This window comes from Ctenopharyngodon idella, chromosome 6, assembly GCF_019924925.1.
Source record: "Ctenopharyngodon idella isolate HZGC_01 chromosome 6, HZGC01, whole genome shotgun sequence".
Lineage (NCBI taxonomy): Eukaryota > Metazoa > Chordata > Actinopteri > Cypriniformes > Xenocyprididae > Ctenopharyngodon > Ctenopharyngodon idella.
The window spans coordinates 10,469,104-10,489,492 of NC_067225.1; the positions used below are offsets into that span (position 1 = coordinate 10,469,104).

General features: G+C 36.5%; 1 protein-coding gene across 11 annotated transcripts in view; it reads right to left on the reverse strand.

Moving 5' to 3' along the window:
* The window catches only part of inpp4ab (inositol polyphosphate-4-phosphatase type I Ab), a 57,407-nt gene that overhangs the window by 12,162 nt on the left and 24,856 nt on the right, over nt 1-20,389 (reverse strand). For 2 of the 11 annotated variants that reach the window (XM_051898348.1, XM_051898346.1), the window contains exons 9-23: nt 18,292-18,439; nt 18,060-18,190; nt 16,335-16,439; nt 14,628-14,736; nt 13,306-13,323; nt 10,485-10,674; nt 10,125-10,340; nt 8,374-8,515; nt 7,153-7,188; nt 5,208-5,380; nt 3,190-3,313; nt 2,754-3,021; nt 2,496-2,593; nt 2,275-2,387; nt 267-421 (exon numbers count right to left, since the gene is read on the reverse strand). In XM_051898348.1, the coding sequence (XP_051754308.1) occupies nt 267-421; nt 2,275-2,387; nt 2,496-2,593; nt 2,754-3,021; nt 3,190-3,313; nt 5,208-5,380; nt 7,153-7,188; nt 8,374-8,515; nt 10,125-10,340; nt 10,485-10,674; nt 13,306-13,323; nt 14,628-14,736; nt 16,335-16,439; nt 18,060-18,190; nt 18,292-18,439 (2,026 nt within the window). Of the gene's footprint in view, nt 1-266; nt 422-2,274; nt 2,388-2,495; nt 2,594-2,753; nt 3,022-3,189; nt 3,314-5,207; nt 5,381-7,152; nt 7,189-8,223; nt 8,516-10,124; nt 10,341-10,484; nt 10,675-13,305; nt 13,324-14,627; nt 14,737-16,334; nt 16,440-18,059; nt 18,191-18,291; nt 18,440-20,389 lie in introns of all 11 variants that reach the window. The other 9 variants (XM_051898351.1, XM_051898342.1, XM_051898349.1 and 6 more) reach the window with 6 other exon arrangements.

Sequence of the window (20,389 nt, forward strand, 5' to 3'; positions counted from 1 at the left end):
GAATGAAAGATGGAAAGGTGGAGTGGGAAGGAATAAACACTCTATGTCCCTAAAGTGAGTAAATATAAATGTAATGAACATATTAGGCCACATAAGCCACAAAGCAATAAAGACAGAAAATTGTTACTGCAAACACCAAGAAGCCACAAGCAATGAGGGATGATGCACTGAGAGAGAAGGAGAAAGAAAGGAAGAAAAGCGAAAGACAGAGGCATATCCCCAAAGCGTGCAGTGCTTACGAACGGGCAGTTGTTCAGGTGTCTTACCTGCGCATGCAGTCGAGGGCCTGGGTGAAGACCTGCGGGGCCATGCCGTGCTCGTGCTGCAGGATCAGACACTGCTCCAGAGTCACTGACATAGCAGTGCGGTCCTTCGCACTTTTACAGCTGGTAAAACGCACTCCGTTCAGTCGCCGACAAATCTGAGCGTGGAGGGAGAAAATATTGTGTTAAAGTCAACCACATATTTACACTTACTCCAGTTCAGCATTCAAGTGTCCTTTGAAATGGAAAACTTAGATGCAAACTCTGTTGATACAAGAAATCAGTTTCATACTTAAAAGTTCTCAAAAATTATTTTTTAAATGAAATATTGCAGTATTTTTTCTAAGTGATTTATCAGTGGACATCATTATTTTTATCCTCATAATCTTAAAGGGGTCCTTGATTATGATTTCACTTGTTTAACTTTAGTTAGTGTGTAATGTTGCTGTTTGAGCATAAACAATATCTGCAAAGTTACGACGCTCAAAGTTCAATGCAAAGGGAGATATTTTCTTTTACAGAAATCGCTCTTGAAGGACTACAACAAACAGCTGGTAGGGACTACAACGAGCTTCTTCCCGGGTTGGTGACATCACTACCCTAAAATTTACATAACACACAACAAAGGGGGTGAGGCCATGTTGAGCTGCTTTAGAGAAGAGGAAGAGTTGTTGTAGTAGAGTGTTGTTGCCATGCCGTCATTTTACGCCGAACTGCTTCACAAGTGAGGGTCAATTCAACACTGGATTTGCACAAAAGATTAACATGACGGCACATGCTAGTTGATGAGTTGAATCAACTCCACAGCAACTACATAAATTTATCCACTAACCATTCAGAAACGTCCAGTTTCATTCTAAAAGTTGTAACTTCTTCCTGAGTCTCTCCATCAGTGTCGACTCCGGTTTGAACAATGTAAGGCTGAACACCGTTACTGACAATCCTCATTTTGGCTGCGTGAGATTCTCCAGCTTTGTTGTTGTTGAACAACCGAAGCGTGAGCTGTTAAAGCTCCGCCCTCTTCTGGAAAGTGGCCGGGAGCAGCAGCTCATTTGCATTTAAAGGGACACACACAAAAACGGCATGTTTTTGCTCACACCCAAATAGGAGCAAATTTGACAAGCTATAATAAATGATCTGTGGGGGATTTTGAGCTGAAACTTCACAAACACATTCTGGGGACACCAGAGACTTATATTACATCTTGTGAAAAGGTCCCCTTTAAATCAAAATAACTTCCCCTCCTTCTTGCAATGACATCTCTTTTCAAAAGGGCGGGACGACCTGTCAGTCACAATAGCAAACCACAACGATCCAATCAAGTTCTGATGGACAAAATCAAGTCCCGTCCTACATTTTTTCTTGTTTGCAAAGCCGTTTCACTCAGATATACGTCACAATAGGGAAGAACATAATATCTTAACTTCCATCTTTAATATGTCATTATTATGGGTGCACTAGTAAACCCATTGGTCCCCAAACATTTTGACTTGAAAGCACCCTACTGTCCAACATAATATTCAAAGGCTTGTCCTCAGGAATTTCTACTGTAATTATGACAATGCTGCTTGCTTTAAAAAAAAAAAAAAAATATTAGCAGAAACTGGGAGTGTTGAACATGATTGATTTTGTGATCCCAGAAGATCCAAGATTCTTGATTTCAATTTGCATATAATTCTTTTGTGTTTTTAGCATTTTAATTGAGTTAAATTTTAAATATTTAACATTTTTTGTGGGTCCCATGGGACTCTGATTGGTGTAATTTTCCGTGCAACATCACAAGTTTTTTTTTTTTTTTTTTTTTTTTTTAACCAGGAATTCTGCTGTTAAAAACACATTTTTGTACTTAAATATGGAATCTAATGCATTTCTTACATGAAAACTATGGGTGTTAAACATTTTTTTTTTAAATGAGAAATGCTGAAATGTAAATATTTAAAGAATTTCTGAAGCACACTCTTTTATTAGACCCATTTTAGTTATTTCACCCTTTAAGTAGAAGAATTGTTACCTCAGCAGCCTGCCACAAGATGTCTACATTTTTATTTTTCCTAGCATGAACATTTTGACCAAGGAACCGCAACAGCTCTGGGAGACACGTCTGACTACGAGAGCGAGGAAGACCTGAGAGAGACAGAGAATTAAAACCTGAGTGACTTGTGTCATTCAAATCGTCTATAATTTCGTATGTATAGAGAGAAAAACAGAACATGAGAGAGAATGCTGACTTACAGTCCTCCGGTAAAACCTCCTTGAACTGCTGGTAGTAAGAGTTAAGACGAGCCAGACTCTCCCCGTTGATGAACTCCTGAAGCGAAGTGTCTCCAAATCTACAACACAAAACAATTCAATTTCCCTTTTGATATTTTCAATTTGAACACAAATGTAAGCCAAACTGAAAAATAGATCAGATAAAACAATTATGTATAATGTTATTTGTTGATGTTATGCAAGCACTCTTGAGGGCTGTTTTACATAATCAAGACTCACTTCTCGGCGAGCGTTTGCTGCTCGTTGATGCCCACGTTGAACAGCACCGGCTGTACCCGCAGCAGCATGCCATTCTGGATCTCCCTTGGCAATGCATCAAACATGCTTCCTGGGAGAGGGATGCGAACGTTGAACCCGTCTCGATTTCCGGTGATCACCGGCAGCATGTCGGGGGAAGAGGTAGAGATGGCCTGCGTCACCTTAAACGTCACGTTCCGAAGGTCCATTATTCCTATGCTCATGTCCTCTAACATGGCCAGCTCCTCTCCTGTGATACACACACACACACCAGGGCAAAACGTGATTCAAAACAGAACGCTTTAGTCACACAGGAATGATGAGTTTACATAACATAAGTGACCTTTGCTCCTGGATACACAGTGACCACTGAATCAAAGTATGGGCATGCTGCATGTGCGTAAGTGTGTGTGTTTACCGTAAGTACTTAATAGACACTCGAACTGAGCGAGCAGACCAATGGTGTAAAGCTGTCTCAGGAAACCGTCATCACGGAGACAGTTTCTCAGTTTGATGATGAAGCCACAAATTAGTGCTGTGAGCTTAAGAGAGACAAAAAGAAGACATGTCAGAAAATGACATGGGAGTAAAGGAATAGCTCTTCCAAAATTATTTAATCTTCATTATGTCATTTCAAACCTGTATAAACTGTAATTGTATGGAAAGACTGTGTAAACTCGTTTAAAAAATTAAATGGAAAAGGTAACAAAATTTAGGTTTGGAAAGAACTATTGCATTTGAGTGAACTATCCTTTTAAAGGTCATCATTACAATTATTAATGTGGAAATCCACATTTCACATACATTTGGATGGTTGATTTACTCACCCTCATGTTGTACGAAAGACTTTTAATTTCAAAACACAAATGAAGATATTTTTAATTAGTCCTGAGAGAATTCTGTCCCTCTATTGAAGGTCCATTCACCCAAAATTTTGACACTTCAAAAAGTTCATAAAGAGATAATAAGAAAACCCAGTCTTCTGAAGAGACACAATCACTTTGGCCCTGTTTCCACCTGGTATTAAGATGCGTAAACAGGGTGTAAATTGTTTTGAGCTTGTCCACTTTCAACAACTTCCAGATGTAGTCGAAAACTCATTCGACCGGATTGGTTTTGTAGTGTAGACGCTCATGTGGTCAAATGTGTTTAAACAGCCACTAAAGATGCCTACTTTCCGGCTACTGACCTAACCTGTTTGTTTGTTTATTAAGTTTTTACGGCATGTTAGCATCATGGCTATTTACATGGCAAACACAAAGGTCAATATCATCCATAAAATATATGTTATTATATAAAACATTTCAACTTAACGTAAGATGGAAAATCTAAAATACATTCAGGTGATACATGTTTCTGAATAAAAGCGATTTCTAGCAGCATCATAAAATTACAATTACAATTCAACAGAATATGCTTAATAGTCAAAGGAACTTGACATGAGAGACATAAAGGAGGAACTTCGCCTATTAATAAAAACCCATGGGTACGTCTTGAATGACCCAGTCTACACCTAGTGAAGACGACTTGATCATGTCTTGATTTGAAGTTATGGAAGGTACTTCTAGGGTTTATTTCATACAGCTTATTATTTTTATTTTCTGACCTAACCCGTAAACATTATGAGAAGTGTGCTAGCCAGACAGGATTTAAACTTTAAACTTAGGGCTGAAGACCCAAGTTTGGTTTGAAGATGAAAAATGTACCAAGTACAATGTTCTCTCACCATTCCTGATTTCTAAGACACACACACAGCGTTTGGCTGGTCTTGAAAAACACATATGGGTGTTTTTCTGTTGTCTCTGGGCGTGTTCATTTGTAAATTGTGCAAGCTTATTTCGTCTATTAGATTGAAAGATCGGAAGAAAAAAAAACCCATACATTTACCCACCTATAGACCCTCCCCTTGAAGAAATCAGGACAGAAGTGGTTGAAAGTGGGCAAAAGAGACGGATTAAAATGCCAGGTATAAAGGGGAATGTGTCTCCCTCGTCTACTTGTGATCCGATCGACCAAAACGCATCTTAATACCAGGTGGAAACAGGGCCTTTGTATGATGAACAGATTTAATTTAGACTTTTATTCACATATAAAGACTGATCAGTGCACATACATTACATAGAGCACATCAAATATGGTAAATATCCGCTCTAACGTGCTTGCTTGACGTTTCTTTTCAGAAGACTTGAGTTAAACTGCTTGATTCATTTGGATCTCTTTTATGAACTTTTTGAATCAAAGTTTTGGGTGAACTGACTTGGTGAAAGCTCTCCGATTTTATTAAAAATATCTTCATTTGTGTTTTGAAGATGAACGAAAGTCTTACGTGATTGGAAAGACGTGAGGGTGATTAATTGGTGACGATTTTCATTTTTGGGTGAACCAACCCTGTAAGGTCATAGAGGTGTTCACTAATGTGTGTGCTTGAGAACTAACCGTCTGGCAGAAGACCACGTCTCGGCGGTACTGCAGGTTGAGGTCCATCGCGATGGTTGGTGCGCTGTCTTGCATGAGCAAAAAAACCATTGACTTCTTGGCTTTGTCACTCATCATGGCCACACACTCCGTTAGGGTCGTCAAGAGGGGATACAGGGCCTCGCTCCACTCACCTGACACATACACAGAGAATCTACTGCTAGTAACAAATATCACAAATTCCAATGCTTCTCAAGACAGGGCTTTAAATTCTCATATTCCACTTTAAAGACCCCATGAAATCCAAATTTAAGTTTTGTTACTTTCACCCCCGGTTTCAAAGACCAGGCTTAAGCTAGTCCTAGACTAAAATGCATGTTTGAAAGCATCTTGTACTGACATATCTTAAAATGTGTCAGTGCCATTGCTTTGTCTCAAGATGCACACCAGTAATGTTTTTTTCTAGTGAATGTTTATAAAAGCTACTTAAATGCCCTAATTGAACTAAGGCCTAATCCTGGCTTAGGCTAAGCCCTGTCTGTGAAACCGGGCCTTAATCGGTTTACTAGCCCAAAAATGAAAATTCTGTCATTATTTACTCACCCTCATTTTGTTCCAAACCCATAAGACTTACATTCATCTTTGATACACAAATAAAGAGATCTTTAATGAAACCTGAAAGATTTCTGTCCCTCCATTCATTCCAACAAACTTGCAAGCTTCAGAAAGTTTATAGAGACATTGTTAAAGTAATCCATATGAATCGAGCAGTTTAATACATGATCTCTTTATATAATTTTTAAAAAATTATTCACACTGATCAACATACATACATAGGGCTCATCAAATAAATGGTAAACTGAAGCTCAAACATGCTTGTTTGAGTTTACATTTACCATATTTGATGTGCTCAATGTATGAGCACACTGATCAATATTTATATGTGAATAAAAGCCTAAATTAAATCTGCTCATCATATAAAGCAATTGCGTCTTTTCAGAAGACTCGAATTGAACTGCTCGATTCATATGGGTTACTTTTACAAGCATCAAAAATTTTCTTTCAATGGAGGAACAGAAATCTCGGTAACACTTTAGTATAGGGAACACACATTCACTATTAACTACGACTTTTCCCTCAATAAACTCCTAATTTACTTCATATTAATTGTTAGTAAGGTAGTTGTTAAGTTTAGGTATTGGGTAGGATTAAGAATGTAGAATAAGGTCATGCAGAATAAGGCATTAATATGTGCTTAATAATTACTAATAGACAGCCAATATTCTAGTAATATGCATGCTAATAAGCAACTAGTTAAAAGACCCTAAAATAAAGTGTTACCGAAATCTCTCATGTTTCATTAAGCATATCTTCATTTGTGTTTTGAAGGTGAACTAAAGTCTTATGGGTTTGGAACAACATGAGTGTGATTGACTGATTTTCATATTTTGGATGAAATATCCCTTTAAGGTAATTGTAAACGCTTTTAGTAGATATATGCCTTTAAAATTTAAAATCCCTCTTTTCCAGGAATACAGCCTCAAAAAGCTGAATTATGTCCAAACAAATGCTTTCTAAAAGTGCAACATCCCTTCCCCTCCTAAATTATAAAAAACACTAGACTAATATGCTTCATATCAGAATGAATGAAGCCTTGACATGTTATAGGTAATTTTTTAGTATAAACTAAACGCCATTGACTATTCGAAAAAGAGATAAGCTCTTCAATATGTCCTGTCCCAACTTCCATCAAAAATATCACATCAGTAGCACATCGGTGTTCGACAAGCCAATTCACAGGGACTTTAAAGTAAACATGGATGCACTTGGTTCAGAAAACAGTAGCAATGACAGTTCTACATCAAGTAACGTCATTAACAATGACGAAAGACAACAGATGTGACATAAAAGTGAACACCTATTTAGCATAAGCGCATAAGCTTAAGGGAGGGGGAGGGGCTCTTACCTGGGTAACTCTCCTCTCCGCTGCTGCTGCTGCCATCTAGAGGGATGGAGGTGCAACTTGCAACAGTTATTTAGCGAGTGCAACAAGCACAGCACACGCAGCTCACACAGACACTGAGACAACAATGTTAAAACAAGACAACTACTACTTCCCCAAATTAGAATGTTGCAAAGGTTTGTGTAGAAATATTATGTAATAAAGTAATATTCACAGCTGACTGGCAAACTAATGATTTCATAGTCATTATATAATGGAAATGACTACTGTAAATCACAGCATGCTGGCACTGCCAAGTGACTAACTGGCACATAAAGCCAGCACCAGAGACAGCCTGTGAGCATGTTAGTCAGCCAGCCAATCAAACGAGAGCACCCGGTCACATGTTCACAGTAGGCAAATATGCTGGGTCAAACAACAGAATGTTCCAGAAACATATTCCAGAGACATGGCACATCAACAGGGAGTCACACGGAGTCAACACACGTTCATTAACACAAACTGTGGCACTGAATCCACATGGATGTCAGATTTTCCATACAATATTCCATACAATTCCATGCATATAATATTGCTTGTTTTGGCACTGATAATTGAAAACAGATAAACAAATATACACATATTACAAAACTCTTTAAAATCAGACAACATACACAATGATGTACCATAGATGCATCCCAAAAAAAACAAAAATATATATATATATATATATACATATGATAAAGTGGATTAGAAACAGTGGGAGAAGAAATTCAAGCCACAACCAAGTAAAAACAATTTAAAAGCTTGTTGCTATGGCAGCATGCAAACCTGTCTGAAGATGAACAGGTGACAGGGTGTTTGAAAAATAGATACAGAAAGGGTGATAACTAGAATATAGAAGAGATAAGTATGTACATGTGTTAGTGTTTGTACTACAATGGAAATGCAATGGGCAAGCAGCAGGGAATGTGACACAGAAAAACATATGAAACTTATGAAATTGACTCTGCCTACTAGACCCCATGCTATTCTCAAAAATATAGTTGAGAAAGAGAGAGAGAACGTGTGAACAAGACAGTGAAAGGCACCTACAGGCATGCATTTCTGCATTAACCGGGCATGCAGGGTTCAGATCGGGTGGTGAGGATGAAGGTGAAGGTGACTGCTGTTGTGGTTCAGGGGCCGAGGAAGACTCTTCCATGCAGACAGGGTTGATCCAGAAGGCTTTTGTTTTCCTATTACCTTTCTTACTGGTGACGCCTTGCTGGTCAGCCTGGAACATGTCCTCACTGCTGCTGCTGTGCAGACGGTCCCTCTGCAGCAGTTTGTCCACTCGCTGGATTATACACTCCAGACTTTTGTCAACATTCCCCCACACCTTTTCCTGTAACAAAGAAACTATTTGTACAAAGTGCGAATTTTGGGCACAAAAACATTTGGTTACACGTATAATGCCCCTTTTCACAAGATGTAAAATAAGTCTCTGGTGTCCCCAAATTGTGTCTGTGAAGTTTAAGCTCAAAATCCCCCACAGATCATTTATTAAAGCTTGTTAAATTTGCTCCTATTTGGGTGTGAGCAAAAACACACAGTTTTTGTCTGCGTCCCTTTAAATGCAAATGAGCTGCTGCTCCCGGCCCCCTTTCCAGAAGAGGGCGGAGCTTTAACAGCTCGCGCTTTGGTTGCTCAACAACAACAAAGCTGGAGAATCTCACGCAGCCAAAATGAGGATTGTCAGTAACGGTGTTCAGCCTTACATTGTTCAAACTGGAGTCGGACACTTTTTTTTATGATTGTAATAAAATTAAAACAACTAATTTAGGTTTTTTTAGGGAGTATTTTCTTCTTCTGGGTTTGAAATCAACATGTGGCTATAAGCAACATACTGTTCAAAAGTTTTGGGTCAGTATGATTTTTTTTTAAATTAATACTTTTATTCAACAAGGACACATTAATTACATCAAAACTGACAGTAAAACTTTTACAAACCCGATTCCAAAAAAGTTGGGACACTGTACAAATTGTGAATAAAAAAGGAATGCAATGATGTGGAAGTTTCAAATTTCAATATTTTATTCAGAATACAACATAGACGACATATCAAATGTTTAAACTGAGAAAATGTATCATTTTAAGGGAAAAATAAGTTGATTTTAAATTTCATTGCATCAACACATCTCAAAAAAGTTGGGACAAGGCCATGTTTACCACTGTGTGGCATCCCCTCTTCTTTGTTTTCATCCCAACTTCTTTGGAATGTGTAGCTCTCATGAAATCCAAAATGAGCCAATATTTGGCATGACATTTCAAAATGTCTCACTTTCAACATTTGATATGTTATCTATATTCTATTGTGAATAAAATATAAGATTTGTAAATTATTGCATTCCTTTTTTATTCACAATTCGTACAGTGTCCCAACTTTTTTGGAATCGGGTTTGTACTTTGTAACAATAAAATCTATTTTAAACTGTTTTATTCATTAAAGAATCCTGAAAAATGTAATCATGTAATGATTTCCACAAAAAATATTAATCAGAACAACTGCTTTCAAAAATAATAATAAGAAATGTTTCTTAAATACCAAATCAGCATATTACAATGATTTCTGAAGGATCATGTGACACTGAAGACTGAAAATTTTGCTTTGCCAACACAGGAATAAATTACATTTTAAAATATAATAAAATAGAAAACATTAAAATTGTAAAAATATTTCACAATATTACTATTTAACTGTATTTTTGAGCAAATAAACGTAACCTTGGTTGGTATAAGAGACTTATAAGTGTGTAATGATGCTTTATTTACACTAGATCTGAATCTAATTTTAAATCAGGTAAGCAAACTCCTGTCAGGGAATAGTAAAAATCCAAAAACAACAAGTGTATATATTGTTCACAAAAATGTTAAACTTCAGTTTAAGTATTTTAGATTTTTTATAGTTTAGTTTCAATGGATTTGCTGTGAACAGGCCTCTAAAGCTTTCTTACCCACTCCTCCTCATGCCAGTCAACGTGGAGGGATGAGCGACTGTTCCTGCCGCTCCATTTGGCCAGCAGTGTGTCCTGATCATTCCTCAGCACAACCTGCTCTGAGTCAGCAGTGGGTGAGTTTTTAGAGGCTATGTACTCGGGTCTTGCCGCGTTCAGGGCCTGCACTGCAGACGCCAGCAGTTTACAGTCACACACCATCACCAGCTGTCGTGTCTGAAAAAATGAGAGAGAAAAGGGGGTTATAGTGTCAGTCTCAGACCATACTGGGGACGAGATAGAAATATAAAGGTGGTCATTTGTAACTTCAAATGGATCTAATAGTGGCACTAAATGGGCAGGAGCTATATTTACACCCACCTTATCTGCTAAGATGGCGAGGGTTCTCTCCATGCCGTTAGCGGAGCGTTCTTTAGCAGCGCGAGAAAGCCGCTCAGCGTAGTAGCTGACCTGAGTCTTGAGCGTGTTGATATGGGAAATGATCTCTTTGGCACGGACAATATCCTGAGGGATGTAGACGATGGACTGGGAGCTGGACAGAGCACTGCTGCTGGACCAGAGAGAGCTTGATTACTTACACACCATACACGCAATAAACACACACACTACATTACCACTACATTAGTGCACAACAACAGACAGATAATGATTGTGCATTTCATTCAAACAGTGACGCTCCAAAGACAAGCACCAAACACTTCAGGTCCTCAATCCTGAAGAGGAGAATAGGGCCATCAGTCCTTTGAATGGCAGAACGGTTTCATTAAGTGCTTCTGTGCATTACAAGGTACAGCAACAGTAGATTGTGTTTGTACATCTTTCATAAGTGGACAGCATAATTTTGAGAAATATATATATGGTTTGGTGAATCTCCCAAACCTGTGAAGAAATGGGACATATTTCACCTATATTTTAAATGTAATATATAAGAAATTACATTTAGCATAAAATCTGTTATTAGGGACAGATTAATTTTTTTTTGCACTGTGGTATTCTCACTGTAAAAAACTGCCAAAAAGAATCCTATCGATTATTGTTGTTTTAATTATTGATTACATACGTTATATTATCTTTAAAGTAAGGTGTGTGTGTGTGTGTATATATATATATATATATATATATATATAAATAAAAAATTTGCCTCCTCATTTCAGAACACCACTGCACGCCACTGGTATATATATATATATATATATATATAAAATTTTACGTTGAATGTGTATTAATATTAACATTGACACATCTTTCTTGTTAAATGAACATTACTTTACATTACATCAAAAAAGAAAAAAAGAAACTAAATACAATTCTTTTTTGTATTTTTACATTAACAATGTATTGTAATAAATGTTCTATTTATCAAAACCAAGTCAATCTCATCAAGTGTTTTAAGCATTTCTACATTTATTCAAAAATAACAACTAAAGGCAATAATAATTCAAACAATATATTTTATTTGTGTATTAATGTTTTTCTTTTTAATAGTCAACTTAGGCTATTTTGGATCATCAGTCATGCTCCGTAAACACCGTCTGTCACAGACACGAATTGTATTTTTAATTTCACCAAGCTGATCGCACTAAAAAAACCCCGCAGTCATCGTGTTTTCAGTCCATTTCAAGTTTGATTTTGACGTGACATAAAGCAGTGATATCTATCTGTGTGATCTGTTTACTTACTTTTCAATTAGTCTTCCCATTGACGCCATCATTTGTTCATTCAAACTGACGCGCGGAACATGCACGTAAACAAGAGGCGGGATTTACTGCACAAACCAATCATATCCAATCATAACCAATTACATCCAATTATAGCACGATGGAGACATTGCCTCCTCTCATGTGACTTTCCCCCATTCATTCTCAATTACCCCCCACAAAAACCACTGCACGCCAGGGGGTCTGATGGTTTTCTATGGTTTTCTATGAGAGCAAAGGGAGGTATGACTTCTGCTGTAACTTTACCTGCGGGTGTCGCTGTTGGGCAGTGTTCCTTAAGAAATACGAGTGACTTGCACTCTTTTTAATGTCATTTGTAATATTTGTGTTGTTTTATATGTAATATGGATTATTTTCTCATCCTATTTTTTTTGAGGAGGCACTGCCTCCCTTGCCTATATATATAAATAAACACACACAGCACTGTGCTACTGAATTTAAGCTGACAATGAGATTTTAATTAGAACTTGTGGGGGAAATGTGTTTCATTTTCATGAAAATTGTGTCACAATGAAAAGAAAAAAAAAAAAAAAAAACCCGTAATGACCCTAAAAATTGGATTAAATGCGTTTATGCTAAATTAATTTCCTTTTTGTTTTAGGGACAAAATATGAGGACCTGGACATTTCTACATGAAATTTCCCCAGTTACTGCAGTATATCAGCCTAGAAAAATAACAACTGACCTGACATTCTGAATGACAAGGAAAGATCAAATAGTAAGGAGGGCATATATATATATATATATATTATATATATATATATGTTTTAGGGGTGTGATGAGATCTCGCAAGATTAAAGTGTGACAAGATTTATCGTTGAGGTGAAAAGCTGTCTCCTGATATCTCCTGAATATGCCACCGCTATGTTTACGTTTACATTACGCCTCCACTGTCGTTTTGCTTTTATAGAAATAAAAACCATTTAATTCAGTAGGATAACGGTTGCTTCAATCCCATCCAGCTTATCCAACATGAGCTGCAGAGTTGTGACGAGAGTAAGGCGAGATGACTGACGAGACCCTGGCAGAGCCTAAACGTGTGATAAATGTCTTATCTTGTAGAATGCGAGCTCAGCACCGTACACTGTATATATATACATATGTGTGTGTGTGTGTGCTCTTAACAAAGACAATTATATAATAACTTCATTCCAACACACACACCGCTATTATTCTTTTGTAGCGACCACAGAGAAGAGATGATGGAATCACAGTATAATGAATATCATTCTGTTCCAAAACAGAGTGAGGCAGTCTAGGCATCATAGGTGCTCATCCGGCATGAAGTTCCAAAACATAGGCAATCTAATTATGCTGCATCCAAATTTTAAGGCAGCACTGAAGGCAAACCCACAATGCACTAGGTAGTGATGCAGCTCACTAGGTTTTGGATCAGAGATGTCATGCATAAAATGCTAACAAACCACAAAGAAACAAATAAAAATAAGTTCAAACAAACTCACCATTCCTCTTCATAAATGCTGATTAGAAAGCAAAAATGCAATTAAAACATATGAAAAATAAACTAAGAGCATATCTTAAAGGAAAACTGCTACTGACGTAACTTTAGCAAACCAACACATAAAGAGGCACATAAACATCAAAGGCAAAATAAAATTATAATAATAATAAATACAGTAGTTTGTGCAACAAGTAATGATAAAGCTAGCAAAACTCTGGTGTGCTTTTAAAGGGCCCTTATTATGCTTATTTACAGGTTTATAATTTTGTTCCGTTGTCTACTAGGATAGGTTTACATGATTTAATGGTAAAAAACTATTTTGTTTTATAATTTACATTGTTGCAGCACCTGTTTTCACCCTCGTCTGAATGCTCTGTTTTAGTTTCGGTTTCTTTAAAATCAGCCTTCTAAGAAGGCTCAGTCTACTCTGAAGTATTTACATGCGCTATAAATATTACTTTTGCTGTACCAGTTTGAGCCAAAGTCTGATAATGACAGTTAAGAAAAACAAGCTGATTGACCTAAAACACCTTTGCAAATGTGACTTGTGCAGGACACAGTAGTAGTTTTTTATTTTATCATTTTTGTGGTGAGAACACAACAAAAAGTTGTGGGGAATAGTGATACAAAATTATTTTAATCACTAATTCTTCGATTCCTCTGCCTTTGGAAGTCCATGTAATAATGTCTTCCCTTTGTAGTGGCCTTCCTGGACTTATAACTTATAACTATCTTTGTTTAAGGGCCAGCCAAAGTAGCCAGTGGGTGGGCATTATGCAAATGTGTTACATAGTGATTTAGCCACATAATGGAAATAATGTCAGGACTACAAATAAAAGGGGTTCAAGGCAGGTGTTTTCTGTTGGAGAGATTAACTCCCTTTGGCATTAACTTCATGATTTGTAACTTTGCAGATTGCTTACATGTACAAACTGCTATATTAAACACTAAAGGAAAGGTTAAATAAAAAAGCATAATAGGTCCCCTTTAAATGTTCCTACCTGCTCCCTCAGTAAGATGTTTTTGAATAGTTTTATCCTTAATGAGTGAAGCATCACACTTTTTTCTTGTACACATATTACAGCATAAACAGATAAAATCTAGTTAGGTAAAACTATCAGACAGCTGATTAACAAAAAGATATATAAACTTCTGTCTGCAACTACCTTTATCTCTTATCTCACTACCACAAACTAAATGCACGATAGCTCTTCCTTCACATGCAACACATGCATGTACATGCATTGCGAACACACACGTACAGTACACTCAATTTGAATTTTGTATCTTTTCAAAACCTAGGCAGTGTCAAACTTAACTTACACTTTCTTTGCCTCCTCAAATTTCTGTAGGAGTTTCCGCAAACCACCATTTTTGAAGCCCTGGCAGTGAGCTGCAGGGGCCCCAATCGTCACCAAATCATAGGTGTGATCTAGAAACACAAACACACACATCCACTTCATGTTACACTTTACACAAACAGTCATGTTACTGTTACATTACACAAGTACTAAGAAATACAAATGAACAACAAGTTCTTAATAATTAATCATATAAAATTATATAAAGTTGCACTCTGAGATATACATTTACAAGAAATAAAGTTGCATGTGACATAAGAAGATGCAAATATGAGAAATAGTTGTTACACTGAAGTATAAAAACTGCAATATATGTTGCAATAGGATATAAAAAGTTGCATTCCAAGATAAGTCGAAATTATGTAAAAAAAATAATGAGAAGTTGCATTGTGTCATATAACCACATTGCGAGGTATATAGTCACAATTGGAAAATACAAAGTCAAACTGTGAGATATACATTTGCATTTATGAAAAATAAAGTTGCATTGTGAAAAAAAAAAAAAGTCGCAAATACAAGAAATAGTTACAATGTGATACATAAAGTCACATTACGAGATAGAAAGTTGCAATTACATGTAAAAATTCGTAATGTGAGATATTCGTATTATGTAGTCACAAGTGTGACTACATAATACGAATAATACGACTACATATATATATATATATATATATATATATATATATACCACAAGTGTGATATAATCACACTGTGAGAAACAAATTCAAAATAAGTGAAATAAAGTTGCATGGAGAAATATAAAATTACACCATGATAAAAAGTTGCAATTAAGTGAAAAAAAAGTGAGAAGCTGAATTGTGAGAGTCACAATGTGAGATATAAAGTCAAAATTGTGAGATATAAAGTTGAATGTGACATAAGAAGTTGCAAATATGAGAAATAAAGTTGCATCCCAAGACAAGTTGAAATTACGTGAAAAAAGTCATGTGAAGTTGCATTCTGTCATATAAAGTCACATTGTGAGATATAAAGTCACAATTGGGAAATGCAAAGTCATACTGCGAGATATACATTTTCATTTACGAAAAATAAAGTTGCATTGCGAAAAATAAAGTCGCAAGTTGCAATTATGCATAAAAATTCGTATTGCGAGTTATTCGAATTATGTAGTCAAGTGTGAGATATAGTCGCACTGTGAGAAACAAACTCAAAATAAGTGAAATTAAATTGCATTGAGAAATATAAAGTTACACTGCACAATAAAAAGTTGCAATTAAGTGAAAAAAGTCACAATATGAGATATAGATATAGATTAAGTCAAAATTGTGAGATATAAAGTTGCAATTACAAAAAAATAAAGTTGCAGGCTTCCATACACTGCTGCTCATTCCAGTGATACATTTTCTTATTACCACAAACTCACCGGCTTTTATCAATTAATACTGATTATTATTTTTTTCAGCTTTACTTAGTGATTCAAGATTACTGAAATGCTACAAAATGTCACAAATATTAAGCACTATAGCCTGGAAATGTAATTTCAAGACTGGGGGTCAAAACTGTGTGTGTGTGTGTGTGTGTGTGTGTGTTTGTGTTGAGTGCATGAAAACTTCTGTATGAGAGACTATTTACATGTGTTAAGTGCTCTGAATAATAACAAGGGATGACTAATGAAATAAGTACACAGAATGAAAGAAAGAGATCTAACCACAGCCAGATTCATCCTGAACCCTCATTCTCTGCACATGGAGGTTGGTGGGCATAAATTCCAACTTCCTCTCTGCTTTCAGATTACTGGCTTTAAATGATGGACCTGTAAGATAGATAGAAAAGAAATTTCTTGATAGTCCTTTATGATTCAAATAGACATGTCTACTATTCTTAGTCTTCCAGGTCACTGGAGAATCTTTCATATAATTCTAGGTCATCTGGAAGTTTTTTTTTCTGCCAGTTTAACCCTATTAAGCCTGCTGTATCATACTTGATACTTACATTTCTAAGACCTCTAAATTATCAACATGACTCAAATAGCTGAAAAAACAGTTGTGTACAATCTACTACATGCCTTCTGTCATCTGACCGATAGTTTATATCTTTTAAGGAAGTAAAATTCTTTTAGTACCATTCTAAAAATGTCCACATTCGCTCACCCAGTTTAAATCTAGATTAAAGACACATCTCTTCAGCCAAGCATTCACATAATCCATCTCATATCAGATCAATTGCACATGACTATCTTTGCTTAATGTTATGAACAGCAGCTATGCTAATTATTCTCCATTTGCTTTTCTGTTTTACCTCGGGACGCCCGTCCCGAGGTGACTAGAGAGTACATCAGTTTCAGTTTGGATCCAGCCTCTTAAGAAGACCTCAGATGACTAAAACTTTGGAAGAGACGGCGCCAACTCCTGCGATGACTTCAGAAGATGCAACATCTGGATCAACACGCACATTCACATTCTATAAATCCTAATTATTGTTAATATGTAATTCATTTTTCCAGGAGCTCTTTGCTTCTACCTCCAATTAAATTGCTAACAGTGATTGTATGTTAATCGCCTAAATTATTACATTATTAGCTAACTGCAGTCTCCAAATTGTAATGTTGATATGCATTCTCTGTAAAGCTGCTTTGAAACGATATGTATCGTGAAAAGCGCTATACAAATAAATGTGAATTAGAATTAGAATTAGATTAAATCTTTACAAATATGTATAAAATAAACGCATAAATAAATGTTATATTGTTTATAATATTTCAAGATGAACTGGACTGAATCATCTTAGGTTTAGAAAAAAAGTGTCTGCTAAAAGAAAAAATATAAATAAATAAATGCATTAAATAAAACAGTATGCTGACTGTGTTTTTTTTACGCCATCTGTTGTTATATATATATATATATATATATGTATTTTTGTTTGCGTATGGACTTGCAAGTCAGTCTTGTTTATTAACTAATGAAACAGACAGCAACAGTTTATGAGGCTGCTGTCCCTTTAAGAATGAATACACGGATCTAATATAGTTACACATCCGATCTTCTCCTAACGGTTTACGTTTACATAGGACATAACAGACTGTGTTTACGTGAATACTCCGCACGATGTGCATTCTGACATAATTGTGTGTGTGTATTTGACCTGTGATCGCGCTTTGGCTGTGTGTCCGTCAGCTCGAGCACTGCATTGAGTCCTTTTTCGCGGCTTATTGTGATTTAGTTAAAAGTGAGAATTGGACCCTAATATAAAATGTGACACAGCAAAATATGATACTTTTGTAAATCAAGTGTAATTCCAATGATCGTGTTATCCAGCATTATTTAACCTGTTGGCGTTCCACATCTTACATGTGCTGAAGTACTAAACTTCTGAAAGTCCTGAAATAAAGTAATACAACAGGAACACCTTCTGCAACCTCAAAGCGCAGACTGACCTTTGTAGTCCTGCAGGTCTGTGATTGTATCCTTATAGGTCAGAAGGATGCTCTGGTACTGCGTTACGATTTGCCGCCGGAGATTCTCCCAACACGGAGATAACTCGCCCAACTCCTCCAGCTCACATACTCTACGAGCATCAAAACACAATCATGTAAATGACTGCTCTTTGTATATAAACACCATCAAAATGGTCATAGTGTGCATGCTGTCTGAGGTAATGATGTACACCTGGCAGAATCCTCTTCCAGTAAGAGTTTGACGAACTGTCGTGGGATGTTAAGTGACAGGACGCTCTCAGCCATCTGTTCCAGGATTCGTAAATGATTCCCATCAGTGGTTGGAAAACGGTACATGCGTGACATGGTGCCACCAAACACTAAGATGCAAAAACAGGATTAAACCATAAAAAGAAATCAATTGTGCAAGGCTGAAGCATTAAAACTGAATTTGTGAGCATTTATGATATTATGACCAGGCCCTGGATTTCACTTCTGTCAATAAAAATGCAATTAAGTGCCCTTGATCTTGGGAAAAGCACCATTATAACAATAAAACATAATTATCATTAGTTATTCTTAGTACCAGCAATGTTTCTGTCAATATTTCCCATAGAGCCATTAAGCAACATGTATCCAGTGGTGGCCGGTGCTTTTTTTAAAAGTGAGGAAGATGTCACTCATCACTTGTTAAGGCAAAATACATGTTGCCAGAGGCATCACTAGGCCCTTTTTCCTTTAAACCTCATATGAAAACGCCGACAGGCTTTGCACCGTCTTTTAGTCAGCGCTATTCAGCGCGTTCCTCAGTCAGCAGAGCCAGCGTCAGAAGCAGAGGACAAGGTGTTTGTTTATCGATAGATTGTCATCATATCTGCATTTGCAGTTCTTTGTCATGTGATGTGGGAGCGATACGAGATTGTAAAGTTTTCGCAGCGTTCACCCCTCATCACACTATTGTTTTCCTCTAGCGAAAACGGAACGTGTAGACACTTTAGAAAATGTTATTTTCATTGGAAAATGTAATTTTTAAATTAAAACATATTATTGTACTACTGCCCCCACTGTTGTTTTGCTTTTTTATAGAAATAAAAATCATTTAGTTCAGTTGGACAACAGATGCTACAATTTCAAACTGAAAGCGTCAGCTCTGCTCCATACAGCACAAGCTGCAGAGTTGCAGCAGGAGTCAGGTTTGACGAATAGTGTGACGAGAGTGTGGGTTGTGCCAATAGACGATAGTGTTGTGTATTGGCGATAGTAAGAGTTATGGCTGATGCCTTTGACAATATCAAGACTAGCATTGTCAAAAGTACCGACATCGGTACTGAAATTTAAAAAATGTGACGATACCAGCACTTCCCCCTAGTGTTGCAGTCAAGACCGCCTAAACCGAGACCAAGTCGAGACCAAGACAAGACCAGCACTCCTCAAATTCATCTGAAAGATCCACATTTACTGCCTGAGAAAAGTCTTTTTTTTAATCAATAATTACAATTAGAATAATAAGACACTATATAGAGCTGTTACCAATCAATTGAAGTTCACTAACAACAAAATTCATCTTTACACTGCAGAGGTGGAAAAGAAGTTGCATCTGAATTTGTACAATTATAAAATGCATAAATAATGTTTTTTTTTTTTTTAAATGTTTATTGAACATTTGTAAAAAATCAATATCACGTTTACAATTGTGCTCAAATTTGTGAAAACAACCCTCTTTCTTGTGATATTGCTTAATTATATCATGTTATAATATAAAAATCAAGATCTTATACAAGTACTTTTTTGCAATCATATCTTGAATTTTGTGGGCATTTGTTTTAATTTTGGTGACATTTTTGACACAATGCCTTGTTGATTTCTGACCCGGCACAGCAGTAACAAAATAAATGAAATTAGAAATAAGTTATTGATTGCATCTGAAGCAGGAAGTTTAATCAAACCAATCAAATTAATGATGTTAACAAAGAAATCAGAAAATGCAACGGCAATTTAGCGATATCCCCGCAGTTGTGGTCTTGACCGGTCTTGAAATAAAATCCCGAGTCCTTTTAGTCTGAGACCAAGACAAGACGCGGCAGAGACCAAGACAAGACCAAAACCTTAAGACCGGTCTCGAGTATTACAACACTACTTCCCCCTAGCATTTTGAGCGCTGTTGAGGGTATTCTTAAACACCTCTGATTGGCCATGTGTTCACGCGTGTTATCGTTAAAACTGCCCGGTGTTGCCGTTTATTTACAGGTGTGAAAATGTACTCACCATGACATCCCTAATTTCCATCACAATAAATAATTCATAGGGTGTGAAAAAGAAGCGGTTCTTCT